The sequence below is a fragment of the Danio aesculapii genome, chromosome 17 (assembly GCF_903798145.1).
Source record: "Danio aesculapii chromosome 17, fDanAes4.1, whole genome shotgun sequence".
Lineage (NCBI taxonomy): Eukaryota > Metazoa > Chordata > Actinopteri > Cypriniformes > Danionidae > Danio > Danio aesculapii.
The window spans coordinates 31436507-31460707 of NC_079451.1; the positions used below are offsets into that span (position 1 = coordinate 31436507).

Here is a 24201-nt window from a genome sequence, read left to right on the forward strand (position 1 = left end):
TTATATGAAAAAATAGTTTTTAAAAGGAGGCATACCCCCAAACCACACCTCTCACTTGGGGAATGAGACAAATGTACTATCATGTACAACTGAGTAGGCATGGGACGATAACCGGTTTCAAGGAATACCACAGATTGGTAAATTCAAGGTTTTAAAACCACTAAAATTTTCTGTTATACCATTCCTAAGGTATATGTAAGGTTTTTTATGTGTTGTAAATAAATCTGTTTTTTTGAAACAGAGCAGAAGTCAATGATTTATTTGAATTATTTAGCCTGACATGTTTACTGCTCCAAAATATTATAAATGTTTCCTAAAATAAAATACATTGTGTTCAATGCGGTAAAAAGGTTGTTGTTTTACTCGGACATTTAAAAAGAACTTATTTTAGAGCAGTGAGCACAATACTGTGATACCGTGAAACCGTGGTCTTTTTATCCAAGGTTATCAGACCATCAGATAACTTATACCGGCACATGCCTACGTCTGAGATTGTTCAAATTATTACAAGTTAGCCAATAAATCAAAAAGTACCAAACAGCCTTGAGATTGTGTTGGACAAACCCAATAGGTTTAAAATGCCATTTAAATAATAATTGAAAAGATAAAGCCAATGTTGGGTTTGTCCATGTTTTACCCATCATTGGGTTAAAGGGATATTACACACAAAACAGATTTTTCACTTATCATTTATCGCTCCTTCACTTGTCACAAACCTGTTTAAGCTTTTTTCCTCTGAACACAAAAGAAGATATTTTGGGAAATGCTGAAAACCTTTTCCTAATGTGCAGCTCAGTGGTTATACAGGTTAATTTTGTGTTCAGCAGAAGAAAGAAACTGTTTATAACCATTTGAGTGTGAGTAAATAGTGAATAAATTTTCCATTTTGGTTGAACAATCTCTTTTACAACTTAGCATATTTTTTAATGTACAAGTTTTTTTTACATCTTAATTGAAAGCCAATGATATCAAAAACAATCAAAAATGCATAACTTGGGATGGGCATGGGAAGATAACTGGTTTCAAGGTTTACACGATTAGGAAAAGTCAATATTGTAAAACAGCTAAAATTTTACTGTATTTTTTTAAACATATTTTTTATATGTTGTGAAGAAATCTGTGTTTTTGAAACCAAAGAATAGAGAAGTTACCGATTTTAATCATTACTGTTCTAAAATTTTATAAATGTTTCCTAAAATAAAACATAGCATGTTCAATGGGAAAAAAGTTTTTTGTTTCAGCCAGACATTTAAAAAGAATTTTTAAAGAACTAATACTGTGATACCTTGAAACCGTGGTATTTTTATTCAAGGTTATCATACCGTCAGAAACTTATACCAGCCCATGCCTATAGCCGGAACTGCTATGTAACCTGTTTTTGTTGTTGATTTTTCCCTTATAGTGTTATATTGCCGTATGGGCATTCCATGTTGTTCAGGTTGTTTGTTTCTCCAGTGCTCTTGTTTAGTTCAGTCCTAAAGTTAATCCTAAAGTAGGCTTATCGTTCAGTACAGCAGGATCTTATTGCCTTGTCTGCTCTGTTAATACATGGAATCATGCATCTGTTCTCTGCCAAAAACGCTGACCTGAAAACGACCCAATTATTTATTCATGTAGAATCAGACGTGCATTTAGGTTCTCACTTTTCCTGCATAGTTAATGGCAGGTATATAATATTACAAGTAATGGCTACAAATAAATGTATATTTAAAAAATGCTGAATAATAGCCAAACAACCATACTGTTTGAGCATTGCTGTCGACACAGTGTAGTTCAGACTGAGCAATTAAACAATCTGACATTTTCTCTTATACCAACAACTGACTTAATAGCTAATGGGTTATTAATAGGTTATTGGATTACCGTGATGATATCTAAGTTTTATGTAATCATAAATATGCTATGAAGTCGGCTGACTGCTGTCACTTGTTAATAAACTCGTTGATGGTTTTTAAAGTTTTAAGATCTCATCTCTGTTTTAAGGCATGTGATCTTGACTTGGTGGTGTTTTGTAGTGTCTGTCATTGTGGTTGAGTATTTGGGTTTGTGGGAGTAGTGTGTTGGTGGTGTTTCCTGTCAAATGCAGAGACGTGCTATGCAGAAATAGAGAGAAATTAAAAAGGCGGTGCATTAGAGCAGAACCAAAACTTTCAAATTACAGAGTTGCAGAGGACACTTAACAAATTAATTGGTTATGAAAGACCTTGTGGTAAACAAAATAAACCTTCCAAATGTCTCCACATACACTACAAAAGGTTTTTAAAGTAATTTATTCTCACCAAGATACTTTAATGAAGTATGCCATACGTTGAAATACTAAAATTTGTAATATTTATTTTCTATTTCTAATACATTTTAGATGTCATTTATTGCTGTAATGGAAAAGCACTTGGCAAAATTTTCAGCCTCATTCAAAAAGAAAGAAACATTTATTATAGGGATGCTCCGATCAGGATTTTTGCAGCCGATGCAGAGTACCGATTCCTTGTCTGAGTACTGATTCTGATGCTTCAAGCTTTATAATGCATAAAGTACATTTTCCCTCTTCGTATAATACTTAAGTGGAGATCTCTCCTCACCCAAGAGAATAAATTAAGGATGCAGCATATAATACCTTAAACACACATCTCTTTTAACTATTTAGGAATGAACATGTCATGGCCAGAAGCAGCTTTACAGAAAATAATCGATAAAACAGATCAAGCAGTTCATCACTCAAGCGTGTCACGCCAATAGACTGTAAACAGAGGTTGCTCCACATCTGTATGTATTATAGCTGTAATCGCGCACACTTGTACAACTGTAAACAAACACTTGCGATCGGTTCATGAGATTGGCAAGTACTGATCGAGTCATTAAATGTGATTATCAGCCGATTCTGATCTCCGTCTGATGGATCCCCTGATCTCCCCCTGCTCACTCAGCTTAGATGGCTGGAAAGTTTTCTGGAACCTTCCCCAGCCTTGTGCCTCGACAAAATCCTGTCTCAGAGGTCTACAGGCAATTCTTTTGTCTTCATGCTTGGTTTGTGCTTTGACATGCACTGTCAACCCTGGGCCCTTGTATAGACAAGGTGTATGCCTTTTCAATCAACTGAATTTACCACAGGTAAACTCCAATTAAGCTGCTGAAACATCAAGAATGATCAAGGGAAACAGAATGTACCTGAGCTTATTTTAGAGCTTCACGGCAAAGGCTGTGAATACTTATGTACATGTGATTTTTCAGGTTTTTTTTATTTGTAATACATTTGCAACAATTAAAAAAAAATCTTTTTTCACATTGTCACTATGGGGTATTGCGTGTAGAGTTTTGAGGAAATAAATGACATGAATCCATTTTGGAATAAGGCTGTAACAAAACAAAATGCTGAAAAAGTGAAGCGCTATGAATACTTTCCGGATGCACTGTATGTCCTTACAAGTCACATTAACAATTACATATAAAGATCAGTTTATGCAATGTAAAGGAATAAGGACAATCCGTTTCTCCCAATATTGCAGGTATAACTTAATATATCTTTTGTAACTAAGATTGTTTTTAGTATTGTTTTATGTATATAAAGTTATAATGTAACATTTAGTCATTTGCTTGAAAATGTATTAATTTAATTTAAACCGTGTACATGTTTTAATGTTAACAATTTACTGTGAACATTTAATTCTGAAACAATAACTAACTATTTTTAATAACACTGTATCTATAGGGATTGTAAACATTACATTATAATAACTTTTACTTAAAATATGAACAAACTTTCTGCTTTCCAGTCTTTTCCTGTCAAATATTTTCACTTTGTTTTCTCAGCTGAATTTGTTTTTAGCATCTCTTATTTCTTTGCCATCTTTTTGCTCAATGCACTAGTCAGAAACACTTTGTCCCAGTGCAGTCTGGACTCCTGATGCCCAGACAGCCGTAATAATGCCCATATGGCATTGGATCAGCATGGCTTAACATATTAGTGCTACCCTGAAGGTGTTGAAGCTCTGGTTAGGATGCTCTGTGTGGACGCGTACCTGCAAAAACAGCATGTACCAGCACAAATGCACAAATTAAAACACAACCTGCAAAAATGCTGCAAATTTTTAAGTCACATCTATGCAGAAATGCCTAGTTCTACTGGATGCATAAAATCAATAACGTCCAGAAAGAATAAATACACTCACACTCTGCAGTGTCAGTGTACAGTAATGAGCCTCAATGCGGCTTGTACTGTATTTAGCTCTGCTGTTACACAATAGTCCTGCTCTTTCTCTTTATCACAGTCACCTTGCACTCTCACACACAAGCAAAACTCTCACGTGCATGGAAACACACACACACACACACACACACACACACACACACACACACACACACACACACACACTCAGATCAGACTTTCAGTGACTTACTGCTAGGGACCGAAGCGTCTTATCCCTGCAGGCCACTGCAGATCAGCCGCTTGTTATATTAATCACCTGGAAGAAGTACAGAAGTGGATATAATGCAGGCAGAGCCGTGGTTTATTGGTTATTATTACACGCCTGTCTGGAATACTTGATTCTGATTGGTTAGCGGTTGTGATATTCCAAGTTTTTTTTTTTATCTCAGATAAACTAAATTAATAATACAAGTTCATCCGAGTACTTCGAATCATTTTGACCCTCAGTAAATCCACTAATACTGTTTTTGTTTGCTGCCATTTTGTGACTGAATAATTCATAAGTTAGTATTTGCTCCATTCAGCCGTTTTCATTTCTGTCAGCTTTGCATTTAATTAATGAGTTAATGAACTAGTACAGTTTACAACAATGTTTTCTTTCTAATAGATATGCTTTGTGACATTTAGCCATGTAATAAGTGGGAAAAAGTACATTCAGGCGGTTGGCATGATTTGGTTTTCTCTTTGCTGTAAAAAAAGTTAAATGAAATTAAATCAAAACAAGTAATTTTAGCTTACATTGCATTAAAATAATAGCTCAGATGACTGAAGATTCAGTTAAAAATGGATAACTTATTTAATACTATTTGACTTATTTATCTATTTAGTCAGAATGTCACATTGAGATAATACTGTCTTCTTTTCCAGTGAGACCTAGTCAAGACGACAGCACATAAAAGTTGCATATCACAATTTACGCATCCTAATTCACAATTCATAAATCATAATTCACAATTAAATCATGAAAAACTATTACAACTGCCCTTTAAACATTATACAAAAGACATTTCAAAGTATTCAGATTTGGCAGTGTAGCAAGATTAAGTATATTTTGTTAATTATTTTAAGGCCTAAAAGAGAATTCCCTTTCAGCAAGTTATGAAAATACCATAATCTATCAACCGAATACAAGAGCCAGAATTGGTGCAATGATTATTTGTATTAAGCAATCATCAATTCGAAAGATAAGCTGGCAATTTACCCATAAGAGCCTTTGCAATAAATAAATACAAGATTTTTCTCTGGTGCTATAGAGGTAGCCAGTCTAATGAATCATATAAAATGCAATGATGCGTCACTAGCTGTTTCCATCCAACTATTTTTATGCACATTTAGGAAATGCGCATAAAAAACGGTTGATGGAAACGCCAAGATGCACATAAATTTTTAAAATGTGCATAAAAAACGTATGCGCATAACTGCATAGCATAAACTTTTTATTCGATAAGAAAAGATGTGCATAAACCACAATGGAAACACTTTTACCGAACAAATTCCAGTATACGCATTAGGAAAGACATGTGAATTTGTTATAAGAGACCATGTGGTGATAATGTGTGTGAATGGACAAACCAGCAGGCTGAGCACATTGTAAAACATCTGAAATGTTGTTTTGGTCCTTCAAAAATGCCTTCAAAAGTGTTATTTTATTATTAATATAATAGTCTTATTAAATAAGCATCTGTGCTTTGCATCCACGCGTTCATTGTGTGTCGGCATTGTCTTCTGAGGAACAAGTGATTTATTAAATAAAGAAAAGATTCACGAAGCTTCTCCTGCCGCAGCAAATTCCGTTTTTACGTTTGATATTTGGCGTCAGGAAGTGACGATTTTGTTCTCTTTGACTCGTTGAATGGAAACACTGCTTTATTCGCACGTCTTTTATGTGATAATCCAGTTTTGCGCATAAATTTAATTCGCATCTTTACATGGAAACATGGCTAATGTCTCTGCACCTGTCATAAAATGTATTGCTGCATGATATAACAAATCCAATTTTCTAGGTAATGCAGCAGCTGCATGCATGTATAAACGATCACTTCAGTTAAATTAACATAAAATCATATGTTTACGTCATATAACCTTTTATAGTGTTCCAGTATCACTTACTTCAGTTTTTGGAATATGGCAGAGACGTATTGATCCTCTACTGTTATTGAGTTTGATCAAAGTGAGCAGGTCTGTTTTAAAGGAGGAAAGGTTGAAAGGTCATAGGGATGTTAAATGTTGTTTTGGGACTGATCCAGGTTAGGCCGGATCAGAGCGGATCCTTAGCTCTGACTCAGGATTATTGCTTTACTCTTTTTTTTTTTTTTTTTTTTTTTTTTTTTTTTTGGTCTGTCTGGGATGCTCTCTCTCTTCTTCGTGCCCTGTTTTCTGTTTCTTTCAGTTCTGCATTATTTATAGTTTGAGGAATGTTTTTCCGTTTTTGTATGACTGCAGCTTTATGGGTGGCATTTAGTCTGAAGAAAGTAAGGTGTGTGTTTGTGTATATACACCATTCCGAAGTTTGGAGTCAGTAAGATTTGATATTGTTTTTCCAAATGCTGCAATTACACTCCTAAAAGTGTTTTTAAGAAAAATTTTTTGGTTCTCCAAACATTTTTGTGAATTTTTTTTTTTTACAAATGTTATTACAACTTACATTTTTAAGTTTACCAAGGGTGCATTTATTTGATTAGAAAACATTAGTATTATAAAATATATTTATTATGACTTATTATGCTTACTAATAAACATTTGAAAAATGGATATAAAAAAAAGAATAATGTAAATGTTATTTGGCATTTATTTTAATGATTTTTGTCTTTAGTGCAACACCATCCTTTTAAATAATTCTTATATGCTTATTTGGAGGTCAAAAAGGGTTTTCCTAAAATCAAATGTGATTCTTAATATTTTTGTGATACATTTGTTTTTTTTTCTTCAAATTTTTACATATATAAAACATGAGAGAGAGCCTTTAAGCTCTATTTTAACGATCTAGGCGCAAAGTCTAAAGCACATAGTTCAAAAGCATTAAGAACGTGTCCGAATCCACTTTTGCTATTTTAATGACGGAAAAATACAAATGCGCCATGGCACATGGTCTAACAGGGTTGTGCTTATTCTCTTAATGAGTCATGGGTGTGTTTAGAGCATAACATGCTTTAAACCAATCAGAGTCTCATCTCCCATTCCCTTTGAGAGTCAGCGGTGTCGTGCCATGGTACAGTTGCATTTCCATGAGTAAGGAAATGGTGTTGTACCCACTCCACTGAAGACATCCTTTAGCCTACATATTTAATTTCGTTTGTTAGGTGCAAAGATTTGTTTTTAACTATTTCTAAATTCATTTCTAATTATATCCAAACACACGTCCTATTCTTATGCCCCATATGGTGATGCATATGTCTCCAAAACTCGACAGGTGGACACATTTAAACTTGTTTTTATTAAAGCAATATGCATATAATAAATAATACTGCTAATAATAACATTATACAAACACAAATTGTCATGAAGAAACTGAAAAAATCCCCCCGACATAAAGAAGTCATGGAGGTAATGGTTTTTATACTTATGTAGAAAATAAAAATTTTTGTAACATTTAAATCCTTTAATTTTTTTTATATGTAAAGATAATTGTGAATTGCTGTACAACCTGTTTGTATTAGGCAATGTGTACGTGTTTTGGACTTGCATATGCGTAAAAAACGCACTCTGCACTGGACTTTAGACCAGTTGGTCAGTGGCGCAGTCTATTTCAGTTCCTCAAAATAGCAACACGTCAACAATGCGCCTTAACACACCTCCTTTTAGACCAAAACACCCTTGAGTCCACAAAGTGGTGCAAGTGGATTTGCTATTTAAACAACGTGGTGCAAAACATGAAAATTAGGGTTGCGCTGGTCTGAAAATAGCAACAAATCGCGCGAAACACGTCTTTGCCTTATTGCGCCGGGTGTATAATATGACCCTTGGTTTGTGAGTGTGTGTTAGTATTTAAGTAATCCCCTGGTCATAAGTAGGCCCACACGGAATCTGTGCGCTCAGAATTTCGCAAATTTTCTGCAGAATTCGGCAGATTTTTAGCCCATCATTAATTCTGTTTATTTACTTGAGTAAATGTGTATACATCTATATTTATTCAGTTTTTAAATTAATTACAGTAATATTATTGACTAATGTGAAAATGTTCATCTGATTTATGTACAATACAGTTTGTACAGTAATATCTTCCGTCATGTATATTATATAAGAGACTTGCTTTGTTTACCAAATAAAGTGAATCTAATTGGATTTGCAATTTAAACATTAAAGTTAAAAAGCTATTATTTTTATTTCACATATTAAGGTTTTAGTTATGATACTCCCAAAATAATTCCGCAGAAATCTGCAGATTTTTAGCAAAATTCTCCACAGAAATACCAAAAAATGTCGGCAGATTCCGTCTGGCCCTAGTCATAAGTCAGGTTGCTGAATTCCTTAGGAAATGAAACAAGTCCAATACAGCACCTTTCAGCCACAAAATCTCTGTACTGGGAAGTCACTTTGTATATCAGACACACACACACACATACATATAAACAAACACATTCAGATGTTACATTGTGCTCATGGCAGGAAGTAATACAGGGTGGGTTTTTTCCTCTGAGTGATCTCTTGCTTTCTCTCTCATTTTAATCATGACACTTTATACTCTGCAGCACAATTCAGAGGTCACCGCTGGACGATAAACACACACTGTCTGACCTCTGAGTGTGACTCCTCAGTTTAAGAGAGAATTACATAAAGTCAAATACATCTCCAAATGACATTACACCCCCCCCCCCCCCCCCCCCCTGCAAAAAAATTTAATTCTGTGATCATTTTGTCACCATCCACTTCTTCCAAACCAGTTTGAGATACTTTTCTTCTGTTAAATACAAAAGGAGATATTTCGAAGAATGTTGGAATCTGGCAGCCATTGACTTCCATAGTTTTTTTTTCTTCCTATTATGGAATTAAATAAATGACTAGCAGTTTCCAGTGTTATCTTCTTTTGGGTTTGAGATCTTTATTATTTTCTTTTTTTCTTTAAATGTCTATTCGACTACTCTTATTAAAGAAATGTGTTTATTTCTCCTGTCTGTTTGCAGGGGTGGTTTGATGTGGAGGTTGCGGAGGATACTGATCTGGCTTCTGGGAATCTACATCGCCATCCCTGTTATCATCAAAGTCTGTCCATCAATACAAGCAAAATTAGTATTTTTAAACTTTGGTGAGTATTTTAAACCTGTCTTTTTGATTTTTAGGGTAGTATTTCGGCCAAAATATGCAGACTTTTGTATTTAGGCAAAGATTTGTAATGTTTGACAAGTACTTGGTCTGTTATTTCTGTCTCATCTCACAAGGAAACATAACTATTGTACTGTACATTTGGTCAGTTTAGTGGCTAATTTGTATAAACGCATACGAGTTCAGTCATACAAATATGTACAATTTTTAATGGGAGGTGTGGGGTTTGATGCCCAACTGTCGTTAGGGGATGAGTAAATCGTAATAAACTGTAGGAATGACGTCATACAAATTCAAAGGAATTAGCCACTAAATCAAAAAGTTATGAATTGCCATGAGATATCGTTGGTTATTTATTTACACTGGCATGTAGACAATTGTTTCTGATGGTTTTGAGGATAGCAAGATGAGCAATGTAAAGTAGAGCTCATGGATGATCATCCACCACATTTTAGAATGCATGTGATTTAGGTATTAATATTAAGTGTAAAGTTTAGGTATTAATGCTAAGTGTAAAGCTTTAAATTAGCATATTTTTAAAGCTCTGTTTCTGTGCAAACAGTCAAACTAGGGCTGCACAGTATTGGAAAAATCTGACATTGTGATATTTTGTTTTGCTGTGCTATGAATGTAATTTTGAACCGCCAACTTATCCAGCACATGTTTTACACAGCGGATGCCCTTCCAGCCACAACCCAACACTGGGAAAAACCCACACACTCTTGCACACACTCACATAAAGTATACTACGGCCAGTTTAGCTTATTCACTTCACCTGTACCGCATGTCTTTGGAATGTGGGGGAAAAATGGAGCACCCGGAGGAAACCCACGCAAACACAGGGAAAACATGCAAACTCCACACAGAAAAACCAACTGGCCAAGAAATCAAACACAAGAAACTGCATTTGTAGTTTGTAGCTTTAACAATGACTAATTGTATTTTGTTTACACAGTGAAACTCTCCTACTCAAAATAATCCCAATCATTCCAAACTAGCAAATTCTTTCCAGATAAACTTTGCAGAAAAACTAAATATCACCGTGTCATTTTTTCCAGTATCGTGCTGCCTTACTCTGGAAGTATTTATTCTGTTTTTGTAAATGTTGGTATTTATGTCAGTGTTTGAAAAATTATTAAAGCAGGGGCCTCAAACTGCCGGCCCGCAGGCCATTTGCAGCCCCCCTCCTCCCCCCTCTGGCCCGCAACTGACATCAAAAATATAATGAGATTCGGCCCAGCAAAACTGTCAAAAAATACATTTTTGAATCACCGTCATTGTTGTGCAGTTGCATATACAGTTTTACATATACAGTTGTGGTTTTAACCCCCCTCCACCTACTGGACATTTAAAGTACTGGGTTACTTTCTGCTTCTCTTAGTGTGTGTTCGAGAGTAACGCACATTCAGATTATTTCTGGGGCTGAGTTGAAATATATGTGCATAAGTGCTCCATTTTTACTAAAGGTCTTTTTGTATATATTCAAGGGTCATTTGATTATAATAAATTTTACACCACCTGTATTTTGTTGTACAAACACATGGCTTCTTCATGGCTTACAGGTTATATTGGTGGTATAAATATGATCATTTAGCTAATATTCGATTCAAATGGTCTCATAATAGATTTTCTTAATATGCATATTAAGATCTGGATAAAAAATGTGCATGAGTAAAATTTTACTGCTGGCTAAATTGTACATGTTAAAGTAAATGTGAGTACATGCATACTTTCCCTCTCTTTGTTATAGTTTTACAAAAAAAGAATGATATTAAGAAGAACAATTGCCAGTAAAGTCAATAATGTTCCCTAACTGCATTCTGCAGTTTTGCGCCATCTGTTAAACTTTTGGTCAAGCAACAATTGATTTTTATAGCAATCTGAACTACCTCTTCTCTATGTACAACAAGAAACAAAAAGAAGCTTTGATAATCTGGGGAAGAATGTCTGAGAGAATCATTTACATCAGGTTCCCACTTTTTTGTGTGCTAGAATGTTAAAACGGCCCTCCTATGAATTGTCAGTCATTTATGGCTCCCGGCCAATTTGAGTTTGAGACCCCTGATTTAAAGGAAAGTTCACCATTTACTCACTCTCACAGTCATTCTAAACTTTTTATTTCTGTATTCAGTTGAACATAAAACAAGCTATTCTAAAGAATGTTGTGGAAAAAAGTAGCCATTGACACCCCTAGTATGAACAGTATGAAAGTAAATAGCCATTTTTTCCAACATTCTTCAGTATATCTGCGTTTGTGTTCAACAGAAGAAAGAAACCCAAATCGGTTTAGAATAACTGGAATACAGTGATCCCTCACCATAATGCGGTTCACCTTTTGCAGTCCTGCAGTTTTGCAGATTTTTTTTCTTTGTGCAATTTGACATGCTTTTTTTCTGCATTCTGCATTCTGATTGGCTGTAGACCATTGTCGATCATTCTCCTCCATGCTGTATCTCCTGTACAGCACAGAATGTGTTCAACGTGCCAAATGTACATAAATCTTACGATCGCACGTGACTCTGAAGTGCTGTACTGTATGTTTGCTAGTTTTCTCCCCAACAAATCCCACAATGTCGACGAAACATTTTGCACCGTCAAAGGTACCCACAGTAGCACCCAAAAGGCAGAGGAAGATGCTAACCAGCACACAAAAAGTTGTACTTCTGGACATGCTAAAGGAATGTAGAAGTTACACGAGTGTTTAAACAAGAGAGAAAATTGTGATAATGTTAATGCCGATCTGAGTGTATAAAGAGTGTAGTGAGAGGTTTTACAACCTTAAAACATCTATGATAATTGTAAAAAATGAGCAGACTACCTCGTGGATTTTTACTATTGTGGGCTGTTTTTAGAACGTAACTCCCGTGATTAACAAGGGACCACTGTATAAGCAAATGATGGCAGAATTTTCATTTTTGGGTGAACTGTCTCTTTAAGTGAGTTTACAGGCATTTGTGATCATATAGGCTTGTCATCATTTAGTCCTAACCTTTATTAAATTTTTATGTTATTTTATATTAAGTGTTTATTTAGAACAGTCATTATACATTTGCATTATAAGAGTATTCTAGCATAACCACCATTTACCAGCTGTCATTATTTTAGTTTATGTTGGTGTTTGAATATAATACAGTACCTTGACAGGCCAGTTTTCATTAATTTCTTCTGCTGTGTACAGTATAAAGTATATTGAAAGGACAAGCTAAGGGCATTTAGCCTCAAGGGGACTGTAGTATCCAAGGAGATTATTACACTGACTTTTTCCCCTGTGAAATAATCAGCATGTGATGAACAACTCTTTAGACACATTCAGTCACGCACATTGGAAGTCATCAATTAAGAACGGCAGATATAGGATTTTAGAAGTTTTTAAGGATACAACAGTTTTGATTGTCAGTCTTGTCCTGGTTCATACTTTGAAGCTCTCTGGTGGGTTATATTATACAGTTTGGTGTCAGTACATTTTTCATAATGCTTTTGAAAGGTGCTATTATGTTCACCAAGACTGTGTTTTATTGATTTAGAATTCAGTGAAAACAGCATTCATTTATGTGCTTTATGTAATTCATTCACTCATGTGCTTTATTCAGTGTTAAATGCTAACAATGCGAGTTTGAATGACATTTTACTTGACATTTATTGCCATACTACTGAATGCAGCAGCAGATAGTTCACCTTAGATCTTGAAAATAAAATCAACTATTTGAACTTTAGAACTGAAATAATGCCAACCAACACATATCAGTGATTCAGCATGTACATTTAATAGTGTTAAAGAGGTTTAATATGTACTAATTGGATTATAAACCTTACCATTTCATGAATGAGTGCATATTCTTAGCTTGTGAATGGCTGTATTTAAATTTCTGTCATTTTTCATCTGGTGCAAACAGCCAATTTGCTTCACTGCAAAGCTCATCAGGTAGCATGTTGTTAGAATACAGGTTTACAATGTAACCTACTCACCTAATGTTTACAGTCATAATATTTATATTAGTTGCTAATTAATAACCTCCTCATGTGGACCTCTGAATCTGCATCTCATTTAGAAGGCTACTACTGTCCACTGGAGGTCGCATTTTGGTCACGGGCACATGCTTTCAGAGCCTTTCTGAATGAATGAATTAAATAAGCGTTTTTCTATGAAGGCAACCCGGGCTGTTGAATATAATTGGCTAAACTGTCATTGGGCGGGTTAAAAGAACAAAAACAAAGACAGCATTCCAGCATGGGGAACACATTTTTAAAGCAGAATATCTGACTTCACCATTGTTTTTTAGTCTCCAAAAAAGCATAAATTTTCCTCCTAATATTAACAACGGCGGGCTCGATCCATTCGATTGGATCGGGCCAGGGCGCGTCCGGCCAGGCCAGTCTTTCCGGGTGATGTCACGTAATTTGCGACAAATGCGGGAAGGTGATGTGGCACTCTTCACATGTAAAGAAACCATAGAGCGAAACAGATGGCAAAATGGGAAAATGTAAGTTTGCCTACTCCTATTTGGAGAAAGACGAGTTTAAACAACAATAGCTGAAACCTGTCTCTGAAAACAACCGCATAATTTATTCTTTCAAGCTTTGTTTCTTCCGAGCTTATCTGAGTTCTGTTGCATGGGCATGCTCCATTGATTTATTTAACTACAACTGTTCATTAACAACTGTTTTTTAAGTTAAAGGTTTGATACTGATTAGAACTTGAAGTGGCGATGAGCTTAAAATATTCTGAGAAGATCTTTAAAAGTTTTAAAAAGGTATTGAAATTACCTTCAGGATTCCTGCATATACCCTGTATCTGCAAACACATTATGGTGTTTTTATGCTTTAGTCAAAAACGTACATACAGCACCTTTAACACGCTCTAGAAATAATGATCCATGGAGTATTTTAAGTTAAAGCTTCACATAGACACTCTGGGGACATCGGAGACTTGCTTTACATCTGGTAAAAAGGGGCATGATAGGTCCCCTTTAATGCATTCATACTGAATCAGGAATTATTTCCCTATAAAATTGTTTTCCATAAATCATCAGTAACTTTTGAATCACAGTTTTGTCACATGATATCCAACACACTGACTCAGTTGGACATCATGACATTAAAAAGACATTTAAACATTATAATTTGATATAAAGTCGCAGTTTGCTTTCATGGTTAGCCTTTTGACGTAACGACCAAACAAGGCCGTCATTCATCAATCAGTCCAGATAAATGACCCCACTGTTCGCCATTCACTTTAACAACCCCTCACAGATGTCTCTCTGTCTTATCAGATTTTCCCATGTTGTCTCATAATAGTTTCATTTCTCTGATATCATTGATGTTCTGTGGTGTTTTGGGCTGCTGTTAGCAGTGGCGTTATCTTTTGTCAGCAGTGTCTCACCACTCTCTGTCAGCTGATGCATTTCTACACATTTTTTCCTGCTTCTGTTTGCAGTTTGAGCTAATAGTGGACAGAATGTTTATAAAAAAAAGTGTGACTGTAAGCATCCCTGTGTCTGCTTTACTCTGAGAGGAATCTGTGACTAAGGTCGGTGAACTTAGTCAAGTCATCAGTCTACAGGGAAAACTTGCGACACACTTTCAGTTCTCAAATGGAAAATTTAAATGGGTAGTTTACTCAAAAATGAAAGCTGGTCACCGGCATGATAATGTTTAATGAAGATATATTCAGTTAAAATAGATCTGAATTTAATAGGGTGTCCGTGGGGTCTTAAAAAGTCTTAAATTCACTGAAATATAGTGCTGCAGGTCTTAAATCATTTTAAACTGGTCTTAATTTTAAACTGTCCAAGTAAAGCTACCCTATTGGACTGACAGCCAATCACCAATAATCAATGTTAACTTTTTTTGTTTATATTTAATTTTTTTATTGCGAAAAGATACAATTCGCAACAGCTGTTAGACATTTTTAATTCTCCAAATTAAATTCCCTAATCGGGGAAAAAACCCCGAAAAGCAACATATCCCTTTACAATATCTTCCATTAATACAAAAACCATTAGAAAAAATCTTAGTGCTTAGTCCTGTATATGTCAAATTTCAGAAACCTGCAGAAATCCTGTTTAATAGTGTGTTGATAATTACTTCTAAATCTAAAGAGCTCATGCTATTTAGTGTTTGCAGAAATGTGCTGTGTTTAAAATAGAATTTAGAGTTACAGTAGAGATACATCAACCTGCTTTTGTAACTGTACCATTACCACTGTTTTAATTTAATTTGTTTATGCATTTCTGTGTGGAGTTTGCATGTTCTCTCGGTGTTCGCGCTATACTTACAGTCAGTTCTGTCCAAACAGCTTGCAAAAGTTAATTTTCATCAAAGGTGCCCTTTAACAACTGTCCCAGTAAACAATTGTTTAACATTTATTTATGATGCTAGATGTAGATAATTTAAGACTTGCACCAAAGTTTGTACTATCAGGAGGAGAAAAAGTATTTAAAAACACATTAAACTGTCTCAAATTTGTGTAAATTGAAATTTGTCATAATGGGTACATTGTGTTTGCTACATTTGACCGAATGTGCATATTTTACACCCTATTTCACTTTCTGTTATTTATTTATTTATTTATTTATTTATTTATTTATTTATTTATTAATTTCTAGTTTTTTTTTAACAGGAAAAGATTAAAAAAATAATCGGGCCTGACTCAGCATGAATGCTGTTTTTCAGCAGGTTCCTGCTCTGCAGAACATAAAAAACAGACAGACATCTCATCCATCAACACAGTACAAACAATCACCAAACTTATAAAATAGAGAAAAGCAGGCTACTATCTCAGTGGCTACAGCGATAGTTGAACATCCAATGATGAGCATGATTTTTTTTTAAAGTCTCAGTGTTGGAATTGTTTTTAAATGTTGTGGGATCTCATTCCAGGCTTTTGTGAATACATAAAAGAAAGATCTCTGTCGAAAATCTGTTAACTTTCCAATCATTCATAATTGTTCAGTAAAATAAAATAATATAAAACTGTAAGTAATATAACTAAAACTATTCATAGTAGTCCAGAATTAAAGTACAATAACTTAACCTTAAACATAATTTCTTGTCTGGCTGATAATTCCATGCTGGTATTAAGCACTTTTCAATATCACATTCACAACGCTCAAAATTCCCTTCAATAAAAACCTGACCTGCTTCAGTTTTTCTTATAATACCCCGTTTAATTTAAGAATTCATGTTTATCAGCTTCCCTCTGTCTCTCTCTCTCTCTCTCTCTCTCTCTCTCTCTCTCTCTCTCTCTCTCTCTCTCTCTCTCTCTCTCTCTCTCTCTCTCTTTTAGTGCGGGTGCCGTATTTTATAGATTTGAAAAGACCGCAGGATCAGGGTATGAATCACACTCACAACTTCTACCTGCAGCCGGAGGAAGGAATCAACATTGGAGTGTGGTGAGAAACACATACAGACACAGCCTGGCCTTTCTATCTGTCCTCTCTAGCCTTCAGTTTCTGTCCCTCCCTCTCTATCTGCCCTGTGGCCACAGCTGTCTTTATGAAGGGCGTGGAAAATCTCCCACTCTTATTGAAACCCAGCCTGTGGCCCAGAGTGTGTAAATACATAGTGACAGAGCGACTGCACAGGCTCATGGCTGCTGGCCATTGGGTTTGACTTTCACCGAGTAACACTGCAAAGAGCCACATGAGCTTCATACTGCTGATGCTGGAGTTTTTTACCTGCATAAATAAAGCTGTCCATGCACTGATTCAGATTCAATATTAAACAGTAAAGCCTTTGATAATGATTCAGGGAAGAACTATTGAGTCCTAAAAGAGTACATTACTGTTCAAAAGTTAATGTTTTTTTTTTTTTTTTTAAGAAAATATTTTTTTAAATAGCCTTTTTGACTGTATACTTTTTATTCATGAATATAATTCTTTCACAAATCTAAGATAACATTTTTTTTACAAGTGTTAGACTATGGGCTGTAAGTGTTTATCATGTCAGAACTCACTCTATTTTAAATATATTATATTAGACTGTAATATTCTGACCCTCTAAGGAACTTTTTCTATTTTCTTGATGCTTTATCAAATTTTTTTAACAATGTAAATGCAAATTTAGTTCTTAAGATTTTACAAAAAAGGAAAAGAATCTTTAGCTTTTTTTAATTTTGAAAATAACTAAAACCTTAAGAAGATGCCATTTTGCTCGAAATGTTTTTTTATTCAATAAGGATGCATTATATTGATAACAAATTACTTTGAATACTTTTTAAATTAAAAAAATATATAAATTAAAATATATTATAATATATAGTAAATATATTGCATATTTATTTCAAACACTGTTCTTTTGAACTGTTCATCAAAGTAGCTCAAGCTTAAATTAAAAAAAATGTAAAGTACAAATGTTTTCAGCATTGATGATATATAAACGTTTCATGATTATCATATTACATTGATTTCTTAAGGATCACATGACACTGGAAACTATTCAAATACAAAAGCATAGTAACTTTTCAAAACGTACATTTAAAATAGAACTGTTATTTGATATTGCGATAGTAGTACTTTATTCTGTTTACTGTGTTGATTAAATAATTGCAGCCTCAGTACTCTTTTTTTAATTCAAAAATATTTAACAAATTATGATTGAAATTGTACTCTTTTGAACACTAGTGCATGACTATTGATCTTCACTTCTCTATTTCATATGTAGGAAGCAGTGTTGTAGCAGCTGCACGTCTCTTTTGTATAGTCTGTCATCTCTGTCATTCTCTGTCTCTCAGGCACACAGTTCCAGCAGGCATGTGGAGGGAGGCTCAGGCTAAAGATGCTGAATGGTATGAGAAAAGCTTCCAGTCCAGTCACCCAGTCATCCTGTACCTCCATGGCAATGCTGGGACGAGGTACACAAACACTCATCTGATCAACACCTGTAATAAAGCCCACTAACACTGTGTGTACACTGGACATGACCATTTCCACAACCTCTGGAGGTTGTAGAAAACAAATGGTTCATGTTTTCACTTGACAAAGAAGGCATATTTTGCATACCTTTAATTAGAATATTTTACAAGTCTTTTTGCATGCTATGCACAGTAGGTTTGAAAAGTCATCTAGTGAATTCAGCTTTTAAAAGGATTCTGTCAGACCGTTTATTGGTGAATTTACTTGAATTTGTCTGTCTCTGTGTGTGTGTGTTTGTTTCAGAGGAGGAGATCACAGAGTACAGCTTTATAAGGTAAAATAAACAACAATTGCATGAATGTAGGGCGATGCAGTGGCACAGTAGGTAGTGCTGTCACCGCACAGCAAGAAGGTTGCTGGTTCGAGCCTCGGCTGGGTCAGTTGGCGTTTCTGTGTGGAGTTTGCATGTTCTCCCTGCATTCGCGTCGGTTTCCTCCGAGTGCTCCGGTTTCCCCTACAGTCCAAAGATATGCGGTACAGGTGAATTGGGTAGGCTAAATTGTCCATAGTGTATGTATGTGTGGATGGGTGTGTGTGTGTTTCCCAGTGATGGGTTGCGGCTGGAAGGGCATCTGCTGCGTAAAACGACCCCAGATTAATAAAGGGACTAAGCCGAAAAGAAAATGAATGAATGCATAAATGTATACTAGAGTTTAAGGAAGAGTTCACCTAAAGCTGAAAATTCTGTAATCATTTACTCGGCCTTGTTTCAGACGTGTTTGTATTTTTTTCTTCTGTTGAACACTAAAGAAAATATTATGGAAGTCAATGGCTACAGGTTTTCAGCTTTCTTTAAAATAATCTTCTTTTGTGTTCAACAGAAGAAGGAAACTCATGAAGCTTTGGAACCATGTGAGGGTGGATAAATAGTGAATAATTATTTTTGCGGGGAACTTTACCTTTAATAAACCAAAGAAATCAGTCATTACTAAAAAGTGGCAGTAAAATCACAGATTTTAATAAGTCTATTAAAGCAATGTCAGACATTTTCTCTGCTTGTCTCTGCAGGTTCTCAGTTCATTAGGCTACCATGTAGTCACGTTTGATTATAGAGGTATGTTGGGTGTCATTTTTAATGCATTATTGTTAAATGCAAGTAAGAATCCCATTCCCTGTCAAAGTGAAGCATGGATTTGTTTGTTTCTGTAGGTTGGGGAGACTCTGAGGGCAGTCCTTCAGAGAGAGGCATGACGTCAGACGCTCTGTTTCTCTACCAGTGGATAAAACAGCGGATTGGACTGAAGCCGCTGTACATCTGGGGTCACTCACTCGGCACAGGGTGACATCAACTTTCCTTTGATTTCTCTAGATGCAGAACGTCCTAGTTCTCGGAGAAACATTTTGACATAAAGGCACTGATTGTGTAAGTCACTGTGGTGTTCTTGAGCTGCTGCTGATGCTGTACGTTCCTGTTTTTCCAGAGTGGCCACTAACCTCGTAAGACGGCTGTGTGACAGGGGTACGTGAACATGTGTTTGTGCATTTGCGAGTCCTTTTGGGCAGGGATGTTGCAACTGAAAACAAATAGTAGCCAGTCACGTCAAACTGGTTGCAGTCTACTGAACCTGTATTATTCAATGACCAGCACCCATTTACCCAGCATTCCCAGCAGTCACTTTGAATAAGTGGATGAATGTTGTGTCTTAATTATTATTCATGAGCCAAGCCTCAGAAGCAAAGCATGACCAAGCAAAACATTTTTCTTAGCCTGTGGCTACAGCGGAATGAACTGCCAATTTATCCAGCAAACGTTTTTCCATACACACTCATTCACACACATACACTATGGCCAATTTAGTTCATTCATTCAGTTTCTTTTTTGGCTTAGTCCCTTTATTAATCTGGGGTTGCCACTGCGGAATGAACCGCCAACTTATCCATCACATGTTTTACGCAGGGGACGCCCTTCCAGCCAAACCCAACACTGGGAAACACCCACCCACTCTTGCACACACTCATACACTACGGCCAATTTAGCTTATTCAATTCACCTATAGCACATGTCTTTGGACTGTGGGGGAAACAAAATTTTAGAACTAAATTTCTAAAATTAAACTACGAACTAATATATATATATATATATATATATATATATATATATATATATATATATATATATATATATATACACATATACACACATAAACACACACATATACATATGTATGTGTATATATATATACATATATATATATATATATATATACATATGCTGTCAATCAGGAATTAATATATATGTATATATATGTATATATATGTATATATATGTATGTGTATATATATATATATATGTATATATGTATGTATGTGTATATATATATATATATATATATATATATATATATATATGTATATATATATATATATATATATATATATATATATATATATATATATGTATATATATATATATATGTATATATATATATATATATATATATATATGTATATGTATATATATATATATATATATATATATATATATATGTATATATATATATATATATGTATATACATATGTATATGTATATACATATGTATATATGTATATATATATGTATATACATATGTATATGTATATACATATGTATATATGTATATATGTATATGTGTATATATATATATATATATATATATATATATATATATATATATATATATATATATATATATACATATGTATATGTATATACATATATATATATATATATATATATATATATATATATATATATATATATATATATATATATATATATGTATATGTATATATATATGTATATGTATATACATATGTATATGTATATACATATGTATATATATGTATATATATATACATATGTATATATATATATGTATATACATATGTATATGTATATACATATGTATATATATGTATATGTATATATATATATATATATATATATATATATATATATATATATATATATATATATATATATATATATATACATATATATATATATATATATATATATATATATATATATATATATATATACATATATATATATATATATATATATATATATATATATATATTAATTCCTGATTGACAGCATCAAAGTTTTATGTTCGTACAAAAGGAAGCCACGACACAATACTGATGTTTCCGAAATAGACAAGCACTGGATTAATGTAATGTAATGTAATGTGATGTAATTACCAAGCTTGTCTAAGACTCAAGACTATGACTTATGTAAGGCTGTATTTGAGCAATTTTGATGAAGGAATGATGGTGTTTTTCTTCCTCCGTGTTCGCAGGAACGCCTCCAGACGCCCTGATTTTAGAGTCACCCTTTACAAACATCAGAGAGGAAGCCAAGAGCCATCCCTTCTCCATGGTCAGAAAACCAGTCCCTTTTTTCACTCCCTTCATCACGCATTGCAGAAACACATCTGACCTTGAACTTTCACATGTGTCATTGTAAACAGGTTTACAGATATTTACCGGGATTTGACTGGTTCTTCCTGGATGCTATAAGTGCAAACGATATCCGATTTGCCAGTGATGAGAAGTAGGTTCTTTTGGTCTTATATTTCATGCATTTCTCTGTAAGTTTGCATTAATGGATTATTTATTTGCTCTGTGTCCACCTGTGCAGTCAGTGTTAGAGTGTTTATGCAGCACAGTGTTCACACAGCTGTGTTGAGATGATCATCTGTGGTGTTTTCACATGCTGGAGGAGATTCATCTTCCTCTGAGAGCTTGTAGAAACTGACATTGTGTAGATTTACACTGTAACAAATGCTCACAATCCATTTGTGGTTGGACAACATGAAGGATTTAAGTTAACTTATTAGTTTTTGCTAATTGAAGTGGATTGAGCATAAAACAATTAAGTTGTCCACCCAAAAAAATTCAAGAATTGTGTTGTTTCAGCTGATTTTAAATAGGTAGTTTGAACAAACAGCAAAAGTAATTTTTTTAATGTAGATGGCTTCAGTATTTAGGTTTATGTGAGCTTCGTTTTTTTGAGTCAAAGCTATAGTAATCACATAATTTATTACAAGGACCTCTAGATGATTTAAAGGATTACTTAATTATGATTTTATTTTTTATCTTTAGTTATGGTGTAATGTTGGTGTTTGAGACTAAACTTTAAGCATTGTGACTTTACAGAGGCTGATTAATGTAAAAGGAGTTATTGTTTTAGAGAATGAAATGCTTAAGGCCAACAACAAATGACTACTGAGCCTAAATGAATCTTTTCCTGGCTTTTTAACATCATAAATTGTAAAATTTTCTTAAATCCCATCCCTGGTCATGATGTTTCGTTGAAAGTTCACTTAAACAACCACAGTAAAACACCCACAGTTGTATTTATTTCTTATTCTTTAGGACACAAAACAAATAATAAAAATAAATCTGGCATAAAAACAATGTGCAGCACCCGTGTAAACATCTGAAATCTTTAGTTGACAAATACTAACAAGTACATACCAACTTCATCTGCAGTAAAGACAGCAACACAAAGCAATAGACTCTGTTTAAAGTCCCATTTTTTTGGTTCAAGCAGAAATCTGGATAACCAGTAAGCTTTTTTTAGATGTCAGATGTCTCATCTTAAATGCAGGCAACAAAAAACATCCATAATCACAGTCTAACCATATCTGTAGTAAAAATACAGCTGACTGGGTGAGTTCTCTATGGGGATTTCTGTGTAGGCGGAAGTAACGATATACTGCGTGGAGTGAAACCGGACACTGCATGACGTCATGTGAAAAGGGTCTATGAGAGCACATTGTGTATTTTTGAGGGAGGGGCTTAATAGTACTAGGAAGTCAACAGAGCATTTTAGAAGAACGGAAACAATAATATAGAATTAAAGGGATAATTCACACAAAAAAGGACAATTCTGCCATCAATTACTCACCATTGACTTGTTCTGTTCTGTTAAACACAAAAGAAGATATTTTGAAGAATGTTGGAAACCGGTAACCATTGACTTCCAAATTTGTTTTACCTGTTTTGGATATCAATGGCTGCTGCTTTACAGCTAAATTGAGTTCTTTTTAGGTGAAATATCCCTTTAATGTGAAATGTCTTAAAAATACATATATTTTAAAACAAAGCATGAGCACATTACTGTTCACACCATACACACAATTAAGCCTTTAGATAGCTTTCTCTTTAAAATAATCGATGTCTTGAGTGTCTCAAACTGAATGTTCTGTTTCTGTTTTGTCCTAGTGTGAACCACATCTCATGTCCAGTTCTGATCCTGCATGCTGAAGACGACACAGTGGTGCCCTTCCAGCTGGGAAAGAAGGTAAACACAGATCACACAACGATGAAGCTCATTGACTGAAAACTGAAACACTTATTTTTAGGCTCTAAATTCTGATTGGATGAGGTATATTCAGAATATATTGTCCATATTAAAACCTGATTGCTGCTGTTTTTAAGAGCATTTGACATGTCTGTATTTTTTTATTGTTATTATCATAATATTATTATGTTTACTTGTATCTGCTCGTCATGTTCTTGTTATAAAATGCATATACAAAACTCTTTCTCATCTTATCATCAATATTGTGCTATTTGCTGATGCGTGTGTATTAAATCTGTCCGCTCACAGCTGTATGATTTGGCGGCTCAGAGTAAGAGTCTGAACGGTCATAAGGTCCAGTTCATCCCGTTCTCCAGTTCTCTGGGCTACAGACACAAGTTCATCTACAAGAGCCCACAGCTACCAAATATACTGAGGTGAGAACGCTTCACAAACTGCTGAAGTCTCTGCTTTCACTGCTGACAAAACACTTTCACTACACTCATCTTTCTGGAGCTTTGGGTGCAAATAC

The 24201-nt window shown here is 34.5% G+C and overlaps 1 protein-coding gene across 1 annotated transcript in view; it reads left to right on the plus strand.

Annotated features, from left to right (window-relative positions):
* abhd12 (abhydrolase domain containing 12, lysophospholipase) overlaps positions 1-24201 on the plus strand; it is a 39163-nt gene that overhangs the window by 12084 nt on the left and 2878 nt on the right. Inside the window, exons 3-13 of the mRNA XM_056476778.1 lie at positions 9325-9446; positions 16749-16854; positions 18195-18314; positions 18619-18649; positions 19384-19429; positions 19525-19654; positions 19797-19834; positions 21661-21740; positions 21832-21914; positions 23591-23669; positions 23979-24106. Of these exons, the coding sequence (XP_056332753.1) occupies positions 9325-9446; positions 16749-16854; positions 18195-18314; positions 18619-18649; positions 19384-19429; positions 19525-19654; positions 19797-19834; positions 21661-21740; positions 21832-21914; positions 23591-23669; positions 23979-24106 (963 nt within the window). The remainder of the gene's footprint in view (positions 1-9324; positions 9447-16748; positions 16855-18194; positions 18315-18618; positions 18650-19383; positions 19430-19524; positions 19655-19796; positions 19835-21660; positions 21741-21831; positions 21915-23590; positions 23670-23978; positions 24107-24201) is intronic.